The sequence below is a fragment of the Natator depressus genome, chromosome 2 (genome assembly GCF_965152275.1).
Source record: "Natator depressus isolate rNatDep1 chromosome 2, rNatDep2.hap1, whole genome shotgun sequence".
NCBI classification, from domain to species: domain Eukaryota; kingdom Metazoa; phylum Chordata; order Testudines; family Cheloniidae; genus Natator; species Natator depressus.
In genome coordinates, this window is record NC_134235.1 from 184,822,988 (window position 1) to 184,844,713 (window position 21,726).

A 21,726-nucleotide genomic window follows, 5' to 3' on the forward strand; every position below is an offset into this window, starting at 1 on the left:
GAGAGCATGAAAGAAGCTCTTTTTCCATTGGCTGGGGATGGGGAGCTGGGTTACCCAATTGACTCTCACTTTCCCCTCCCCTTCCTATTTAAACTCTGCCGGGGGAGGGGGGGGAGGGTAACCGGAGCTGCTTGCTCCGTCCTGGGTGCAAGTGTTCTGAGGGCAGTGGAAGGGTTTGGGCAAAGGATGCAGCGGTGCACTAGAGTCAAAGGCAAGAATTAGGTGAGTTAGCAGAGAAGGGTAAGCACAGTTTAATAGAGGCCTCCGTAGGAAAACATAGGTGCAGGCTAAAAGGGAAAAAGCCTAAACTAAGCCGCTGGTTACCTAAACCAGCGGCTTAGGGCCAGCTTGTCCCCGTGATGGGAAAAATCTGGGTGGGGGAGTGGAAACGTCGGAGGCTCCCCTTGATCATGTCCATGGCATCAGTGCTTTAGTCCAGGTTGGACCCCAGCCTGGAATGAGTTATTTTGACCCCCAAAGCCTGCAGCTGCGTAGAGACCAGGGAAGTGTGATGGGGCATTGTGCAGCCATACTGGCTCCTGCCACTGTGGCTTAGTCAGCTGACAAACTTATGTGGGGTCAGAGTTGCAGGGGATGTGTAGAGTGGTCACTTCAGCTCTAGCCCGTCCCTTTCCCAGGGATGAATCCTGACCCCTGGTGCCCTCCACGGGGAGGCTTGTGAGGGAACGAAAGAATGTTGCCAGGGAGGTGCCACCCCCACCTAGCTCTGTGAGTGTCACCCCCCCTTGGCTGCCCAGGCTGAAAGAACAGCTCAGTCCTCAAATCTGATGAAAGGTGTTTTTTTTTTTTTTCTCCTGGAGCTGCTGTCCTGGCCTAAGTGCTTTCCCCAGTGTGTCCTGCCTGCCCTGTATCCCTGCGATGGCACAGTTACAGCAGTAAGGGAGGAGGTTTTAAACTCTTACCGCTTTAGCCCATAGATGTAACAAACCGCGATTGTCTCCACCAGAACGATGAGCAGCAGAGAGAGGGTAGCTGCATAGTCATTGAATATGTCGAACCAATAGTTTCCAGCCTCCATGGTGAACGCCAGGCCAATAATGCAGTTGATGAAACACACAGTACCTGTAGAAATAAAACAAAGAGGTTATTTGAGTCACAACGGAAAGGCAAATGTTAGTAGGGCAGGAGTCAGAAGCTTTGCGTAGAATAAAAGACACTGGGTTTTAGCCTGTTTGTAGTGGTAATTGGTAGTCTTATTAGGGGAACCAAGAAAACTAGCAATATCTAGATACTACAGGGATTGATGCTATATAAATACCCAGGCTAGAGCGTCAATGTGGATGAGGCCTGTGCCCCCGTTGTTAAGTGTACGTAGCTTGCATTATAAAGCATTAATGACCATTTCCCTACACTTGAAAAACTGATGCTTCATCTGGCACTTTCCTATATAAATGAGCAGAGATGCCTTGAAAAGGCACCGATTGTTACAATCAGCATCTGGGATGTTCTCTGACAGCACTGACTGGCGGGGTTAGAGAAAGGTGAAATTTCCTCTTGCCTGCTTCCTAAGTTACATTTAATTTTAAAGGCAGTATCTTAGTATTTCGGCACTCAGCACCAAATGTGAGGTGCCTTGCATCTGCATACCTCCTTCTTGTGAAGAGCTCAAAGCACTTTGCAAACATCAATGACCTAAGATTCACAGCATCCCTGTGAATCTGGAGGGTATTGTGATTTTTCTTTTTATTTGACCTGATGACGACCGTCTGAATCTCCTGTTACAACAGTAAAGGCGTGGCGTGACTGCTGTTAAAGTATGCAGACACTAAAAAATATTTCCTTGCAAAATATTTTCTCATGACCCTGCTCCGACACTGTTATTGCTGGTTTGGTTATGAGCACAGAGCTATTGACTATGATGTCTTGTAAATAGATATAGAAGAAGCATCTCTGATTATTTGTTTAATCACACATGCACCCTCCCACCGAGTGGCCTTTGTTCTGTGTCATGAGCACAAAAAGTCTTTGCATGGTTTTGGCAGGCTATTTGAATGAAATAACCATGGAACTCTGACTGCTGATAATGATGGACTATTTATAGTTAAAACTATACAGGTGGTGTAATATAGGAACTGATGCTGTCATAAATATAAAGGGAAGGGTAAACACCTTTACAATCCCTCCTGGCTAGAGGAAAAACCCTTTCACCTGTAAAGGGTTAAGAAGCTAGGATAACCTCACTGGCACCTGACCACAATGACCAATGAGGCGACAAGATACTTTCAAAGCTGGGGGGGAACAAACCCTCTCTCTCTGTCTGTGTGATGCTTTTGCCGGGGACAGAACAGGAATGGAGTCTTAGAACTTAGTAAGTAATCTAGCTAGATATGCGTTAGATTCTGATTTCTTTAAATGGCTGAGAAAATAAGCTGTGCTGAATGGAATGGATATTCCTGTTTTTTTTGTCTTTTTGTAACTTAAGGTTTTGCCTAGAGGGATTCTCTATGTTTTGAATCTAATTACCCTGTAAGGTATTTACCATCCTGATTTTACAGAGGTGATTCTTTTTTTTACTTCTATTAAAATTCTTCTTTTAAGAAACTGATTGTTTTTTTATTGTTCTTAAGATCCAAGGGTTTGGATCTGTGGTCACCTATGCAAATTGGTGAGGATTTTTATCAAACCCTACCCAAGGGGGAAAGATTTGGGAGGATTTTGGGGGGGAAAGATGTTTCCAAATGGCTCTTTTCTAATAAAAAACCTGGTTAGACATTTGGTGGTGGCTGTGAAAGTCCAAGGGCAAAAGGTAAAATAGTTTGTACCTTGGGGAAGTTTTAACCTAAGCTGGTAAAAGTAAGCTTAGGAGGTTTTCATGCAGGTCCCCACATCTGTACCCTAGAGTTCAGAGTGGGGAAGGAACCTTGACAGATGCAAATGATTTTTGAGGTGCAAAAAATTTAGCTAGCTATTTTTTGATAGGAGTTTCTCCTTTTGGTGAGAGACAGATGTAATAAGATACTAGAAATTTGTGATCAGATTTCAAGATCAAAGAAGTTCCGATAAATATGGAGACATTTGGATGCGTATGCAAACTTTTTGATGCTCACTTATCATTAAATACTAATTTGACTGATCATTTGACTGGATGTTTGTGTCAGAAGTCCTTGTAAATATAAAGATGTGATTTCTGCAAATATCCATTTCTTAAAAGCAATCAAATACTCTGGGCAGTGTATTCTGGAGAATTATGGTTCCTCCTAGGGAGTTTTTCTGTCTTGGGTCTCACAACAAACAAACGGAGGCGATCTTCCCTGAGAAATGCCGCCACTGGTTGTAGTTTATGTTTAAATATATTCTGTGAAACCACCAGCAAAGTATCTGCATGTTGTATGACAGTACAAGGGACACACAAGTGCTTCCTGCTGAGATTTTCAAAAAATATTCAGTGTGTACTTGTGACATTGTTTTGTTTTTCCTTATTCGTATCATGTTTGACTTTTTTTTTTTAAGCACTATTTTGATGATTGAAAATGACACACAATAGAGTCTGCGGTTGTTGTGAGATAACTGCGTTTTGGAGGCTGGGGACCAGGCCTCAAGTGACATTCCTCATGCAATTGACAGGCTGCAGGGGTGGACTCTACAGTCCTTACTCAGCCAGAACTCCCACTGTAATCAGTCAACTCCCCTTAGGACCTGAGCCTGAAAGGGGCTGAATACCCTTCACTTCCCTTGAAGCCAGTGGGAGTAGAGGGCATGCAGAATTTGCACGCTAGGGGCTTTCAAATCCCACTTGAGTGTGTTCACTCCTTATGCAGCCTGAATTTCTACCCGCTGTCGACCTGTTTTCTTATGTGCTAGTCAACTTACCTGAGATCACCTCTTTAGAAAAATGGGTGGACAGAAATTTGCTGTCTGTCAAAGGGGTGAGGATACCTGCAGTGTTTCCCAGCATACTGCCTATGCCCAGCATCAGCAGCATAATAAAGTACAGCACTGAATACAGCTGAGAGACCTCCATGTTTTTTATCGCTTCCGAATACACTATAAATGCCAGTCCAGTGCCTTGGACAGCCTGCCAATGAGAAGAAGAGAGTAGAACCTAACCAAGAGTGGTGGTGTCAGCTCTTCAGGTAGCTGCGCCCTTGCTTATTTACTGATAGAAATCAAAATCAGATTATTATACAAAAAAACTTTAACCCGTTAGAAAAAATAGCCTTTCATTGAAAGTACGTCTCCTGCCTCTTGCTGAAGCTCTGCTTCTACCATTATAAACAGTAAGTGAAAACTAGGTAAGGTAAATCTAAACGCTGCCACTTTTTCCTCTTGTTGAGTAGTGCCTTGTTCTTCAAGTAGACCCATTGATTTCAATAGGACTACTCAACATGAATAAAGGCATCAAAATCTGGACCTTAGTGATGGCAAAATGGTAACTATGTGCCAATAGTCTTGCATAATGAACTAGTTGAGATCTTTGCTGGCCTGTTTGAATGGTGCAGAATTGGCCTCCTACTACTACCTGGAATAATAATGGACCAATCTTGCAATTCTTACTCAGGCAAGTAGTCCTAAGTCATCAGAATGAATCATATCCTGATCTTGGTTCCTAAATCCTGAGGAGTTCCACTGAAGTCCTTTGAATTACTTCAGATTTGCAGAATGTCACCCGTTGACTTGAATGGGCCTGCTGGCGTATAGAACTACTACTCCCCTGGGTAGTAGTGGGGCAGGACTGAAGCCAATAACAATACTTGGCACTTCTCGACTTCAAAATGTTTGACAAACATTAACGTGCCTGAGTCAGCACCTCCCCGAGGGTAGCTATTATCCCCCTTTGTACAGATGGGAAACGCAGGCAGAGCAGCCAGGTGACTAGATAGCTTTATTAGAGCTGGGTTTAGAAATGCAGTCCATTTCCCCTCCTAGCTCTATACGTAATATGGCAACATCCTCTTGCATCTAATCTCAAAGGGCCAGACTTATGACCCCCACAAAAACCTAGCTACCTTCCCACTTTTGTTGCAACCAGTAATGTCCTATGTACTACTGATGGCCACGCTGTTAGTGCTGGGCGGATGGACGATGTGGAAGCCCAGTGTGCATGGCAATCGTGCTGGAGGAAACCTTAGTGCAGTGTTGAGCTTAGGGCTTGAGCAGTAAAGCTGGTGCTTTATTGAGCTAATCAATTGGTTGCCTGAGCAGAGGGGAAAGGATGATAAAAAGAGCAGCCCTGCACTTACATCACCTCCCTCCTGCCAGTTCCTTTACAGGGAGGTATTTCTGGCAGATGTGGTGATCACTGTATTTTGCTTATAGAAGGTTCGAACATTTTGGGCTGGACCCTGAAATTCTTACTTATAGGAGCCATTCCATTGACGTCAAAGGCTACTCACACAGGTACAGTTTACAGGATTAGGTCCTAAGTCTATTGTAGCAGAGCCAGCATCCACCAAAATTAGTTGTGCCATCTTCAGCGTCCATTGGTGAGATGCCAATTAATAGGAGCTGCATGGCTAGATCCCGGTGCACCAGGTTTGCCGGGAGGGAGTCCTGGGCACATGGGAAGTTGGAATGGGAGTTTTTACTTGAATGTCTCCAAACAGAAGAGGGGAAAAAAGGTTCGACTCCTCTTCCATTTGAGGGGTGTGGGAAGGTTCTTATTTTCATGAATTTGCTTGCCCAGCCAAGGCCATCAGAAGAGGTCTGAGTGTGACTAAGCGTCACAGCACTGAGCCCGGGCTAGTGCGTAGGCTGCATTGCCCCAGGAGGCACTGTGCCTCACAGACACCCCTCTGGGTCACAATTCCCCCCTCGCTCCAGGGGATAGGTGAGTATTAATTTACAGCTGTCTTATTATGCTAGAAGCAAATTATGGCAGCCAGATGCTGCAGAATATACATATATTTATATATATATATAAATGTTCCACCTAAAGTTACTCAGCGGAAGCATATTTACCTAAAGGCTACAATCACCTGGGGCTGCCAAGCGGCCTAAGCAAGGAAGGAGTCGCTCAGGTTGCCTAAGCTAAGTGTAACCTCTACCATCACATTAAACATACTCAAGACCTCCTCATCAGTACAAGAGCTAAAAGAGTTCGTGTTCTTTCTCTCCCTTAGATCTGACCATCAAGATAAGCTTCTAGTTCTGACTGGGGGGAAAGGAAACAAAGAAAAAAAGACAACCAAGGCTGGTGCACAAAGGAGCAAGTTACCGTGTCTAGTTCAGCTTCCAGACTGCAGTTTTTAATCTGTGGCAATAATTCCACATACTGGTTTGGGTAAGCAGACGTCAGGTAATCTTTCATACTGTCGAGGTTGTCTGCAGTTAAAGCTCCTTCTTCCAGGTCAAAAGTGTTTGTCAACAGCAGTATTACCCTGTAAAGCCAAGATAATTTAGTTTCTTTCTATTAAAGCTAGAAGAAATGTTTCAGTGGCAGAATTTGGATGCAGCTGCTTTTAAGTGGAGGAGTGCATTCCAGAATACCACAGAGGGACAGGCAGGAGAGCGCTTGCTATATTTCAGTAAAGTATTCTGAAAAGAGGCTGAATGTGAAACTACACTTGTCAACAGGGAAGAAGGAAAACTGGGACAAAAGATATGCTCTGGCGCAACCAGAAGTTATTGGCTTGATGCAGGAATCACTGGGTAAAATTCTATGCCCTATTTTAAACAGGTCAGACTAGGTTAGCATAATGGTTCCTTCTGGCCTTAAAATCTATGCATCTATATGAAAATTAATTTTCTTATTTTATTCCTCTGAGTTCCATTTGCAATTATTGCTGTGAGTGGATGGTCCCAAATTCTGGGTCAGGTCCTCAGTTCATGTAAACTGGCATAGCTCCACTGAAATTAGTGGTATTCTGGTATTTACACCAGCTAAAAAATCTGCCCCGTCTCTTTTCCTTTGTGCCTCTTTTAGTAAGACGACCACATGGCATCCATTACTTAAAGGAGATGCTTGGAATATTGCCTGTCCTCTGCTTTGATTAGTGCAATAGGTTAGTGCTGCGTAAATCTAACAAAAATATAACAGTAGTCCAGTCACTGAGACTTTGTATACATGTGAGAACACGGCTTTAGGATCAGATCCTGCAGTGCGCTGAGCATCTTCTGTGAAGTGCTGAACTCCTTCACATCTCTCTGTAGTCAATAGGAGTTGACGCTTAGTAGTTCCCAGCAGGGAGAACTCAGCACCTTGCAGGATCATCCAAAAGCTGGTGGAACATATCTTAGTACCTTGGACAGAGATTCAGGCTGATATAGGGGTTAGCTCATATGGCACATCATGTCTGACAGCTATCCTATAGGTACTGCAACAAAGCCACTTGTTTATAATCGTGGTCCAGACAGGACCATGAAAATGACTTTTGGATCAAATAGACACCTAGGGTTGCATTCTTCTAAGGACTCTGGGACACAGTTCTGAGATCAAATGTATAGCATATTTCATGATCTTTACTCCTGTTACATCTGTCAGCAGTACTTCCACCAGAAGGCTTGACACACATGTGAGACCCAAATTTATCTCCTTTCCACACAGATCTGTTGTTATGTTACTGTGCATACCTGAAAACGATTGACACCAGGAAAAAAGAAAAGGATTTCTGCTTGTTCAGTCTTTTCACCAGTATTTTCTACCACCAGACTGAAGGTGGCATGTCAGGGTAAGCTATTTATTTATACAAGTAAAACGGAAGCAGAGAACTTAATGCATGTTGGAGAGCAGATAATTCTGAAGAAATAGATTCTAAGTCCTCTGAGGATTTAGGTCAAGATTAAGGTCTGTGTTTTCAGCCAGGCCAGGCACAGCATGTATCTGTAAATCTTTTGTCTAAGAGTTTGTGTGGCTGTACATCTTGTGTTCATTTTTTGTGTTCACAGAATGACCCGTGAGTACAGATCAGAGCACCTGCATCTCTATCTACTTCAACTGAGCCTGCAATCTGATACTCAGATTTGTGCCCACAACTGAAAGGTGGGCAAAACTATTGATTGGATATATGTTTTGAGGTTGTAAATTGTATCTGCAAAAAGGATGTCTCCAAAATTTGGCCCTCGGTATTTGCGCTTTCCAAAGTTCTTGTTTGTTTGCTATCTTGATAATCTGTTTGGATATTTCCTGGGATGATGTACTATGAGAGCCCTTGACACTGGAGAGTCTGTGGAATTTCCAGCTATTGTACAAACCTTTTTGAAGCAGTGATAGTTGTACTGTGCCTTTGTGTCATAGGGAGATGATTGGGATTTCCCTTCTCATGCTTACTCTTTTATAATGGGGGGTGGGGGGCAAGCCACAGGGTTTCTTTGAATGAAAATGTGGCTGTCCCCAAATGATTTTTCTTTTCATCTCATCTCAGAAGTAAGCCTTTTATTGAGAACTCCTGTTTTAATTTTTGATGGTGGAAAAAGGACTGGAAAGTGTCTCTTTCTGAACCATTTTTTCTATCTCCTTCCTCTGAAGCATCAGGAGATTGGGCAGGGAGGGGTGGGCTCTGAGGTGATATAGAACATTCTCTCTCTCAGGTGCTTGGCTGGCTGGTTCTGGCTCACATGTTCAGGGACTAACTGATCGCCAAATGTGGGGTCAGGAAGGAATTTTCCCCTAGATCTGATTGGACCTTGTGGAGGTTTTTTTTGCCTTCCTCTGCAGTGTGTGGTGCGGGTCACTTGCCAGCATTATCTGGGTATATCTCATTTAATAATTTCCCTGCCATGGCATCAGCCTTGGGCACTGGTGCACCCCAGTCCCGCCTGTTCTTTGCCTGTGGCTCATAAAAATCTAGTTTCCTGTGGGTTGTAATACTTTGATCTCATTTCAGTTGTTGGGTCAGTGTGCAGGTGCTGAGTGGGTGGCCTGGGCTATACTAGAGGTCAAACTAGATGTTCTAGTGGTCCTTTCTGGCCCAGAACTCTCTGACTCTATCAGACTTTTCTCCGGTTGTGAGGGTGCTTTAACAGGAGCAGCAGCAAAGAAGCTCTCTCATGCTTTCTAAAAAGTGTCTTCTGTCCATTCCTTTCCTGGTATCAGGCCTGCCTGCAATTACCTTAAAGGCGGGCTGCAATGCTGAACGCACTCAGTAGGAATCCAGCCACTGTCTGTCTCATGCAATAGACTTTATATACCCCTCATCAGAGGTAGAAAGCTCTGTAGCCATTTTCACTATCACTCTGAGTCAGGGACCTGGGCACAACACAGTTAAACTTGGCAGTGTAGGCAGGACCTAACTCTGTCCCTCCCCTAAGTCCTTGGACTTCCAAGGTTTTAACCTTGTGACAGGACATAGGTGGATGCCACCTCCAGGGCAAGTGTAAAGAATGTTGTAACTGGTTCAGGGAACAATGTTCTCTAACCTGCTCAACCCTCCTGCTTATAACTGCAATGTAGATAGGTCTTTAAACTCATTTGTCAGCAACGATCCCTGCACGACTTGCAGACAATAGTAACCTGAACTCTGATCATCAGTACTAGTCATAAAAAGAACAGTGAACTCTGAATACTAATCTCAGATCTTACCTAATTTAAAATCTCCTGCATGTTTACCAGATCTATTCAAGTGCGTTTCCTGGCACTCAAGGAGCTATGCTGCAAAGCTGTTATTTGTGTATATATGTAATCTCTTTTCTTATGTGTACATCCTATGTCATGTCTCAGGGGGAAAAATAAGTTAAAAGTCCAGTCTCTTACTTGCTTAGACAGTTTTCATAGTTGAAAGTCGCCTTAAAGCCATAGATAGAGAAAGTCACAATACTGGCAAATATTGACGTGCTGCTGTTTATCAAAGAGACAATTATGGCATGTCTCTCGCAGTTGTTGTTTGGCTCATTGTAGCTGGCAAATGCTATCAGGCTTCCGAAACCAAGACCAAGTGAGAAAAAGATCTGGGTAGCTGCATTAATCCAGGTTTTAGGATTTGCTAATTGGCCTAGCTGTAAAACAAGAGAGTGAGAAATGGCTGATGAAAACAAAAGTGGACTTTGGACTGTTTATCTATGCTCTCATCATTGTAGTATCTAGACACAAAGTAGAGAGTAATCTCATTTATGTGGGACCTGATTCTGCTTGAGACCACATATTCGCACAGTGCCTATTTACGTCAGTGGGAGTTTTACACATGGAAGCAGTGCATGACTGAGCTCTGTGTGTGTGTTTCTCCAGTGGGTGAATCAAATGGTGGTGTTATATGCAGGGATAAATTCTCTGTTGGTGTAGAGGAGCAAAATTTCACTGAAGTAAATGGAACTTCGCCCATCACGCTAGCAAAGCAAAGCCTAATGAGCTCCTTTGACATCTTTGGATTGAAATGTATCTTAGGCCATCTTCTTCTGTGATGTAACTCTGTTGAATTCAGGGATGAATTTGGTCTGATATTGTTATTCAGTATATAAATAATACAACACAGCTTAGGTTTGATAGGACACTTCTTTTCCTGGGTGAGGACGCTAATAACGCATTGGTGACATAGTGGTGTACCCTTAAGAGTCTAGATACATACAACATAAGACCTAACTTACTATTGTGAAAATATAATCTAAATAAAAATAAGTGACTATTTTTGTATGAAATTATGCAGTTATAACGATAATGTTTTGTTTAAAATTCAGGGTATATTTTCTGTACCTTTGGTGTAAACATGTAAATCAGCCCATTCACAGCTCCGTGTAGTGTTAGTCCTCTAATTAAGTATATGATCAGGACTAAATATGGCAAAGAAGCTGTTACATAGACAACCTGCAAAAGAAAAGGTAAATTAATTAAAGAGTTAATCTACACTGGCATCTGTTACTGTTTTGCAAGAACTTGTAGGGGTTTAGGAACAAGGAAAAAGTCAAATAATGTCTATAGTTACATTATCAAGGGAAAATTGGAAAAGGTTATCAATCCTCATACTTCAGAGTTTACAATGATTAGCAGTGGGGGAGAGACAATGAGGGGGACATATCAGAAAGAAATTTCCTTCCTGGAATAGGATTGCATTCTTAGGTACACTGTGGGCATGTATATCTCCATTTGCAGACAGTGTAGCAGTCTATATATTAACCATTGTACTAATCTGGTATGGCAAATCCTGTATGTATGTTTGTTCTGTATGAAATATTCATAATATCACATTTGCTGCCTTATACTGATCCTTAAATGAGCAGTTTCAGGTCAAATTAGGCCCAAATATTAGGTTTTACAAAAACAAATCTAAGACCAATGGTAATATTTCCATTATTTTCTTTTTTAAATCCCAAAGGAAATGCTTTATTGTAATAAGAATTATTAATACAGCGTTTGCAATCCAAACTTTACAGCATTTTGCTAGAGTAAAATTGACTGGCAACTAACTATAAACAGGGAAACTAATTAGTCAATTTTCATTGTCCATTCTAAGAGAAATCCAAAAAGTAACAACATAAATGGTAACAAGCAAATTCAAATTTTAAACTTACTTTGAGATTTGCAGATAACATATTATATTATTATCTAGGCCAGGAAATGATTGGGACCTGATCTGCAGCTCACTCAAGTCAATGCACCTTGGAACAGGACAATGATTTGGGGGGTTCGGATAAGGGGCGGGGTCCAGGCCATGCCTGGCTGTTTGGGGAGGCACAGCCTCCCCTAAGCAGCCCTCCATACAATTTTGGAAACCCGATGTGACCCTCAGGCCAAAAAGTTTGCCTGCCCCTGTTCTCGACTGTAACATCTCAGAACTTCTTAGAACTTTGCTGCTGCAGAGTAAATGTCACTCAAAACGGGCCTCCCATGTGGAACACAGGAATTGCCATACAGGATTGGACAGGGGCCAGAACCAGCTGCTTCAGAGGAAGGTACCAGAGACCCTGAAATAAGTAGCTATAGAATAACCTGTCCCCACAGGGGAAGTTTCTTCCTAACCTCTATTAGTTAGAGGATGGCTAATGGCCTGAAGCATGAAGGTTTTCTATCCCTTTGACAACTCTTGGTTTTTAAAAATCCTTACTATTGTTATATACCACTATTATACCTGGATATTCATGTTATCCATATAAATGTCCAATCTTTTAAAATCTTGCTAAGCTTACTCTGTATGTTACCATGTCAATGAGTTCCACTAAATAACTGTGTATTGTGTAAAAAAGTATTAATTTTTACTAGTTTTAAATTTGCTGACAGTCAATTTCATTGAATGTGACATTCAAGGCTTTAACACAAGAGGTCAATTTAAAAGTGACTACAAAGTGACATAATTCCTGCTTTCCTTCCCATAAAGGTACGTTTACAAATGGAGTCCATAAGTTCCTGTCATCCACAGAACAAGTTGCTTTTTCTTTGTCTGAGTCACAGATAAGTTCTTCCTCCAAACTCGTCAAAAGGCAGCTTTTCAATAACAGCACCACAAGTGATCACCAAGCAGCTTCAGTATCACACTGGTGTTTATATCTAATAGCAGAATACTGACCTGCACCCTCTGATACTTTAATGTCTGTCTGATCAGCTCACGCCTGTGATTCCACGAGCAAACTGACTTCATAGTCATTGACTATGGCACATGCCAATGACCACCACATTGTAAACAGGGACAGAACTCAGGAGCTTTGTTTAGATGAGGGCAGTATGCAACGAAATGGCTAATGTGTGTACCCTGCCCTCTGCAGGATGAACTGTGACATTCTATGACACTTGTACAAATATGTTGCCTGCAGTCCAGAGACTGGCCCACAGAGACTATATGTCTTAAGCTACTGCAGCTAGTAGAGATCCTCTTTTAGCTAAAGTGGTAGTCTTCTATGCTTTGGAGACAAATATCCCCATGTCAGATATGTATGCAGCATAGCTATTGATTGTAGTGTGGGAATGTAGACAACACACCGATTTATTACCCAACTAATGGTTAGAACCAATGAGGTTATGCAAATGCTCTCCCAGTGTACAAGCTATTGGATGCATTCATCAGCCTTTAAATGTCAGCCTGAGTGCCATGTGGCAGGTGGATAAAAAAATGCATGTTTAGAGCCAGGTTTAAAAAGCCTGTTTGTTTTTTTCCAGTTAACATCACTTAAAGCTGGTTTCTGCAAGTTCTAATTATGGTTTAACTCTGAATCCACAGTTATAATCCTTTTACCTTGCCAGTAGACTCTGTTCCTCTCAGAATACACAGATAGACCACCAGCCAAGCCAGGATCAGGCATACTGCTTGCTCCCACTGGATGCTCCCATACTCCTCAATGGATGGTGAAATGTTCAGGGTTTTCCTGTACCAAAAGTACTGAGTAGATGAGGTCTTCGCACATTCTTCGTCAAAACCAGTGTGGTTACTGTTCAATGGACAACTGGCCCATGGCAAGGGATCCTTTGGGGGCCAAACAAATGCAAAAGTTGCAAAAGTTAAGCATGTTGCAGGGATTTTCAGAGCTTTAGTTTATCAATGTCTGTACTTTGACCCGTCAACCTTTTACGCCTAATCAGGAATATTACAGATTATGTATTCCTTATGCCATTTGACCTAAACCGAACTTCTCACCCCTTGATAATCTGTATGTTATTCCCTGATAACAAGAAACTTCTATGCTTCAACTCTGTACCATTCACTTTCTTTAAACATCATCTTAATAAATTTTTTAAATCTGTTCTTGCTGAGGCGTGCAGGGAAGAGAAAAGGTATTGTGCAAAGTGACAGTGCAAGGAAGCCAGTGGCGTATTGTCTTGTAGATCTATGGGGACTCTGGGACACATCCTGCAGCTCTTACTCCCATGAGTAACCTCGCTGACATATTTATATCTAATAGCATGAAGCCGACATACATGTAGTGATGTTCTTTCATTTTCATTATCTCCTTCTCTTCAGCTAATACCAGTGATGTACTGGGACCAGTCACAGGAGTAAGGGCTGGGGTCATTTGTGGAAATTCCTATGAATGCTAATGTTCTTAGGATGTTAAGTCCCACAGAAATAAATAGCATTCATCTGAGAGAACCATAATCCAAAGGGCAGAGTCTATGTTACCATTTTCTTATGGAACTATTGATATAAGAACATAAGAACGGCCATGCTGGGTCAGACCAATGGTCCATCAAGCTCAGTATCCTGTCTTCCGACAGTGGCCAGTGCCAGATCCTTCAAAGGGAATGAACAGAACAGGAAATCATCAAGTGATCCAGCCCCTGTGGCCCATTCCCAGCTTCTGGCACCATCCCTACCCATCCTGGCTAATAGCCATTGATGGACCTATCCTCCATTAATTTATCTAATTTTTTTTTAACCCTATTATAGTCTTGGTCTTCACAAAATCTCTGGCAAAGAGTTCCACAGGTTGACTGTGCGTGGTGTGAAGAAATTCTTTATTTTAAACCTGCTGCCTATTAATTTCATTGGGTGAATGTGGTGTTGGAGAGCTGCCGAGCAGCCTCTCGTTCATATTCCGACCTATTCATGATGACGACAGCACCTTCTTTGTCAGCCCCAGACTTTGAAAACCCTTTCCTAGTGACCACAGGTGAATAGGTCGGAATATGAACGACAGGCTGCTAGGCAGCTCTCTAACACCACATTCTACAGGCCATTATCCTCTGATCCCACTGAGGGTTACCAAAAGAAACTGCACCATCTGCTCAAGAAACTCCCTGAAAAAACACAAGAACAAATCTGCGCACACACACCCCTTAGAACTCCGACCAGGAGTATTCTATCTGCTACCTAAGGTCCATAAACCTGGAAATCCTGGACACCCCATCATCTCAGGCATTGGCACCCTGACAGCAGGACTGTCTGGCTATGTAGACTGCCTCCTCAGGCCCTACGCTACCAGCACTCCCAGCTATCTTCGAAACACCACTGACTTCCTGAGGAAACTACAATCCATCTGTGATCTTCCTGAAAACACCATCGTGGCCACTATGGATGTAGAAGCCCTCTACACCAACATTCCACACAAAGATGGATTACAAGCCGTCAGGAACAGTATCCCCGATAATGTCACAACAAACCTGGTGGCTGAATTTTATGACTTTGTCCTCACCTACAACTATTTCACATTTGGGGACAATGTATACCTTCAAATCAGCGGCACTGCTATGGGTACCCGCATGGCCCCACAGTATGCCAACGTTTTTATGGCTGACTTAGAACAACGCTTCCTCAGCTCTCGTCCCCTAATGCATCTACTCTACTTGCGCTACACTGATGACATTTTCATCATCTGGACCCATGGAAAAGAAACCCTTGAGGAATTCCACCATGATTTCAACAATTTCCATCCCACCATCAACCTCAGCCTGGACCAGTCCACACAAGAGATCCACTTCCTGGACACTACAGTGCTAATAAACACCACCCTATACCAGAATCCTGTTGACTGCCATACTTACCTACATGCCTCCAGCTTTCATCCAGATCACACCACACGATCCATTCTCTACAGCCAAGCTCTAAGATACAACCGCATTTGCTCCAAGCCCTCAGACAGAAACAAACACCTACAAGATCTCTATCAAGTGTTCTTACAACTACAATACCCACCTGCTGAAGTGAAGAAACAGATTGACAGAACCAGAAGAGTACCCAGAAGTCAGCTGCTACAGGACAGGCCCAACATAGAAAGTAACAGAATGCCACTAGCCGTCACCTTCAGCCCCCAACTAAAACCTCTCCAGTGCATCATCAAGGATCTACAACCTATCCTGAAGGATGATCCCTCACTCTCAAAGATCTTGGGAGACAGGCCAGTCGTCGCTTACAGACAGCCCCCCAGACTGAAGCAAATACTCACTAGCAACCGCACAACAAAAACACTAACCCAGGAACCTATCTTTGCAACAAAGCCCATTGCCAGCTCTGTCCACATATCTATTCAAGGGACACCATCATAGGACCTAATCACATCAGCCACACCATCAGAGGCTTGTTCACCTGCACATCTACCAGTGTGATATGTGCCATCATGTGCCAGCAATGCCCCTCTGCCATGTACATTGGCCAAACTGGACAGTCTCTATGCAAAAGAATAAATGGTCACAAATCAGACGACAAGAATTATAACATTCAAAAGCCACTTGGAGAACACTTCAACCTCCCTGGACACTCAATTACAGACCTAAAAGTCGTAATTATTCAACAAAAAACCTTCAAAAACAGACTCCAATGAGAAACTGCGGAACTGGAATTAATCTGCAGACTGGACACCATTAAATTAGGCTTGAATAAAGACTGGGAGTGGATGAGTCATTACATTAACTAAAAACTATTTCCCCATGCTAATTTTCCCCATACTGTTACTCACACCTTCTTGTCAACTGTTTGAAATGGGCCATCCTGATTATCACTACAAAAGTTTTTTTCTCCTGCTGATAACAGCCCACCTTAATCGATTGGTCTCGTTAACAGTTGCTATGGGAACCCCCATTTTTTCATGTTCTCTGTGTATGTGTATATATCTATATCGTCCTACTGTATTTTCCACTGCATGCATCTGATGAAGTGAGCTTTCGCTCATGAAAGCTTATGCTCAAATAAATTTGTTAGTCTCTAAGGTGCCACAAGTCCTCCTCAGTCTTTCTGCTGATTCAGACTAACAGGGCTACCACTCTGAAACCTGAAACATGAAGCACATTGTAAAAGACAAAATCACGTCACAGATGTCTTTGGACAAGTCCTATGCATTTGTAAGTCCTGCTGAAGCAAATAATGCCTCAGTGCCAGCGTCATAGGGAAGTGGCTACTCAGCTTGATCATTACCTCACTATCCAAGTTCAAGTGTCAGTGCACCAATAAAGCTTTATTAAGCCCCTGCAGAAACTCCAGAGATGATACATCATGAAACCTTATTTACTTCCTATCAGAAACACCCATTCTGTGCTGCTGGGAGAAGCTACATAGCTCATCGCAGAAAGCTTTTATCTTCATTTTGTTGATCAAGAGATCAGCAAAGGTCTCACAAGGATGTGAAAGCATGTCTCCCTTTGGAGACATAATTACCTTTTAAAGTGTTTGCTGCCAACAAGCTTTAACCAGACCAGGCTTCTGAAGTCGGTAGAGCAGAGCTGGATGGCCTGATGATGACTATAAGCAACTCAAATAAACACACTTCTAAATGGGACCATTCAGTGGTCAGATTGTTGTGCTGGTTATCAGCTAACTGCCCATCAGCATCTGCAGAATTTAAGTTTTCATATCGCTTCTGCGCATATCAGATTTCCCTCTGGGCTAGTGCCACCTGCCTGGTAAATGGATCGTACTTTTGCCAGACAAGCCAGGTATGTTTTCAGAATTCCCAAGCACTTTGGCCCCAGCCCACCCTTGCAGGAAGTTGGGTCACTGTCTAGCAATGCAGATCATCAGTGTTTCTACTCACCTGGAATGAATGGAACAGGTACCAGAACGCCCAGGCATTTATAACGTTATAGTACATGGAGAGGAAAAATGACACCACCACGCTGGCAATGCCTGAGAATGAGAAAAGGGAAAGTCAGCGGAAGGGCAAACTGGCTGTACATCAAACTGCAGAATTTAAAAAGGACACTTTTCAGCCATCTTAGCTCTCCCGGAGGACCACCACCATCACCAATGAAACATAAAGGTTCGGAAAAGAAGGCTGGAAAAATCGGAGCCCAGCTAGATATAAGCTGCCTAAGGTCTAGAGCTGTCCTATTGGGAAAGTGGCAATGCCTTCGGGGCAAAGAGACCAGCCAACCCAGTGACTCATGGTTCGACGTCCACACTGCAAAGAACTAGCGTTCTGAGCCTCTCCTGGGAAGACCATAATGCGCCTTTAGTTGGGGTGAAACCCTGGTAGCTAAGGGGGCCGTGTTTTCTGACAGACTCTACGTGTGTCACCACAAAATTACCCTTTACAAAAAAAAATGTCTGCTGGTATTGCTACAGTGAACTTCTGGCTGGACAGAGCCATTTCCTGAAATGCAGGGCTATTTCCTGGTAACTGTGTTCTAAGTGACCCTATCCTGAAATACTGAACAAGTGTCATTATCCTTCTTTCAGCCAAAGAGCAGTTGGCTGGTGCCAACCCTCACTTCCTTTCTCTTCACTCTAAACACGATGAAACACTGAACTCTCAGTCCCCTGGACTCGCTGTCTCTGGTAAACACACAGTAAATTCTCCTGCGCACAGCAACGCCTCTTGAACAAACATTTTGACTGATAAAATGAGAAATTGGGACAATTCAGGTGTCCCAAAAATATTCCTAGAACACCAGGAAGTGTGAAAACCCGGAACTGTCAGGGGAATAGTGGGACATACGTTCACTTTAGTGTAAGCTGCTCTGCTTGCTACCTGCCTGATTAACCATGTGGCAGGGGATAAAAAAAGGCATGTTTAGAGCCAATCAGGCCACTTCAAGGTTACAAACTCAGTTAAAACTTGGAGTGTGGATGGAATCTGAGACTCTTGCCTGGTACATGGCCCTTATTTTTGCCAAACAAGCTAGGACGGTTTCTTCATGCTGTGGATTAGGAGAGAGAGTCAGCAGCATTTACCAGAGTTTCACAATTGAAAGGAATTCTCCCACTTCCATGCAAATCAGTGACAAAATCCCTACACTCTGTTAGTGGTCACCAACTGGTAGATCGCGATTGACTTGTCAATCCTGGAGCCCCTGGCAGTTGATTGTGATCTCCAGCCGCTAAAAGTCCGGTGGCACAGTGGGGCTAAGGCAGACTTACTGCCTACCCTGGCCCCACGCCACTCCCAGAAGTGGCCAGCATACCCCTGCAGTCCCTGGGGGGGAGCAGGGGTCTCTGTGCTCCGCTCCTGCCTGCAAGCACCGCCCCTGCAGCTCCCACTGGCTGGGAACGGGGACCTGCGGCCAACAGGAGCTGCACAAATATAAATCAAATATCAGGTAAAAGAAGGAGCTCTTCATTCTAGAGCTAGACCCTTTGCAAGAAACCTTTGTGGAAGCAATGCCAAGCTGTTTTACCTGGTATCTAGGAAGAGTGCTGTAACCCCTTCCTGCACACAAACAACAGTTACATATTTATTGTTTTACTGCACTCTTGAAATCTCTCTTCTTTCAAGGGCATGCAGGAGTTGAGCCTGAACTTTGGTCACTTATGGTGAATATTCAACGCCATTTTTGAACAATTCACATTCAAATGAACTGGCGGTAGTTTAGGCTAGAAGGGCCATTTAGGCTTTTTTAGATGGATTCGTGCAGTTACTGGCCTTGGTTGAGGGATGAGAGTAATAAATTGGTGCATTGTTTTGTTGCTGTGATGTATTTCGTTAAGCTTGTCAGGAGGATGATCTTGTTGTTGTTAAAGCACCAAACAGGTAGTCTGGAGATCTGGGGTCTGGTGCTGGGTTCTGCCACTGACTTTCCATGGTTCGGTTTCTGCAAAATGGAGACAATCCTTCCCTGCCTCACAGGCATGTCATGAAGTATGATTTATTCATGCTTGTAAAGTGCTTTACTGATCCTTGGCTTAATAGATTCAGAGATTCAGCCAGAAGGGACCATTGTGTTCATCTAGTCTGCCCTCCTGTATAACACAGGCCATACAACTTCCCCAAAATAATTCCTAGAGCAGATCTTTCAGAAAAGCCTTCAATCTTGATTTAAAAGTTGCCAGTGATGGAGAATCCACCATTGCCCTTGGGAAATTGTCCCAATGATTAGTTACCCTCACTGTTAAATATGTACACCTTACTTCCAGTCTGAATTTCTCTAGCTTCAACTTCCAGCCACTGGATCATGTTATACCTTTGTCTGCTTGGTGGAAGAGCTCATTATCAAATATTTGTTCCCAGTGTAAGTATTTATAGACTGTGATCAAGTCACCACTTAACCTACACATTTGTCAAGCTAAATAGATGGAGCTCCTTGAGTCTAGCACTATTAGAAGTGTGTTCTAATTCTTTCATCATTCTCGTGGCTCTTCCCTGAACCATCTCCAACTGCTGAAACATCCTTCTTGAATTGTGGACTCCAGAACTGGACACAGTATTCCATTAGCAGTTGCACCAGTGCCAAATACAGAGGTAAAATAACCTCTCTTCTTCTACTCAAGATTAGTCTGTTTATGCATTCAAAGATCGCATTAGCCCTTTTGGCCACAGTGTCACCCTGGGAGCTCATGTTCAGCTGATTATCCATCATGACCCCCAAATCTTTTTCAGAGTCCCTGCTTCCCAGACTAGAGTCCCCCCTCCTGTAAGTATGGCCTTCATTCTTTGTTCCTAGATCTATACATCTAAATTTAGCTGTATTAAAATACATATGATTTGCTTGCACCCAGCTTATCAAGCAATCCAACCTGTCCTCTTCATTATTTACCACTACGCCAATCTTTGTGTCATCTGCAAACTTGTCAGTGCTGATTTTATATTTTCTTCCAGATCATTGATAAAAATGTTAAATAGCACAGGGCCTGGGAGGTACTACAGATGTGAGAAGTCATTTCAGGCTTTGCTATACATCACCATCTTACAGTATAAGACAGTGACATGGAAGGAAGTGGCTGAAATGTTGTATTGTGACCCAGCAGCAAAACAATGTACTCTTTTTAGAGTTGATGGCCACTCTCAGCTCCTCACAGATTGTTCAGCCAATGCTGCATCTAGGTGGGAGGCAGCAGGGGTCAGGGAAGCTTAACCTCTCTGTGCTCACTGTTTAGAAACTCTGGATAATATTTGCCTACTTTACGGGAGTATTATGAAGCTTAATTATATAATGATTGCCAAGTGCTCTGAGATTCTCAATACATAGGGTGCTATATACATGTGAAGTATTATAAGAATTATGACCTGTGCTCTGGGGGAAACTAAAGTTCATTGCACGTACTTTAGCACAGCTCTTTTTGCTAATTACCCAGGGATCCATGACTTTGATCAAAACTGATTTCATTTGTATGGTCAATGTATCTTGCCCATTTCATTTTATATCCCATAAATACCCCAATTCCTGTCCCTTTCCTGCTCTAAATTACATTTAATACAAAATCATAGGAAGCCCCAAAAGTCAGCTGGGAGTTAAAAGTAACCCTGTGCATGAATTGAGAACGTACCAACCCCGCTGAGGTAGGGGCTTATGATTTTCCACGCGCCTATGCTCCCTCGGCGCATGTGCTGTCCCACTGCCAACTCCAGGTATAGCAAAGGCATCCCTTCCACAATTAACATGATGAAATATGGGATTAAAAATCCCCCTGTAGGAGAAACAAAAGAAAGCATTTAACAAGCAAATGAGAGAAATGAGCTATTACTTTTGAGACTTCAAATACAGTTTTAATAAGACTGCTCTGTCATTAGCTGGCTCACCACTAATGCTATGAACTGGCACACATACAGATCCATACATGCACACCTAGTCATGTACCACATCCATGCATGTACACCTTGGTATGCTCTTCCATTCACCGGTGTATGGCTTGTGCAGCCATAAACTAGTGGTCAAAGTGACAAGCTATGGAACAGCTGAAGCTAGTCCATAATGAGAGTCAACACGTTCTCTGCCCTTGATGATTCGCCTGTAATTGCTCCACGAGGGCTCTTGGGCCAAACAGCTGTCTTTCAGATGACAGTATATCGCTGACGAGTGCTGTTTTAGGATCCCAGCTGCACCTGCTGCTTCGGGCAGTGTCACCAGCGTGATTGATGTAACAAAACCCTAACTGTGTTGTCATCTCATTACGAGGTGGAAGCATCACATTTGATCAGATACACTTGCTATACCTCAGTGTTGATGCCAGCCAGCAGCAATGTGAGGGTGTGACACCAGGAAAGCACGTGGGCAAACGTGAGACTATCTAGACTCAAGCCACATCTCAGCACCGGCCCCAGTCTCCA

At 43.2% G+C, this 21,726-nt stretch overlaps 1 protein-coding gene across 1 annotated transcript in view; it reads right to left on the reverse strand.

Moving 5' to 3' along the window:
* The window catches only part of SLC6A20 (solute carrier family 6 member 20), a 34,663-nt gene that overhangs the window by 6,424 nt on the left and 6,513 nt on the right, over nt 1-21,726 (reverse strand). The window contains exons 2-9 of the mRNA XM_074945523.1: nt 20,946-21,086; nt 17,278-17,369; nt 13,053-13,280; nt 10,583-10,693; nt 9,650-9,891; nt 6,176-6,338; nt 3,832-4,036; nt 924-1,083 (exon numbers count right to left, since the gene is read on the reverse strand). Coding sequence (XP_074801624.1) covers nt 924-1,083; nt 3,832-4,036; nt 6,176-6,338; nt 9,650-9,891; nt 10,583-10,693; nt 13,053-13,280; nt 17,278-17,369; nt 20,946-21,086 — 1,342 coding nt within the window. The remainder of the gene's footprint in view (nt 1-923; nt 1,084-3,831; nt 4,037-6,175; nt 6,339-9,649; nt 9,892-10,582; nt 10,694-13,052; nt 13,281-17,277; nt 17,370-20,945; nt 21,087-21,726) is intronic.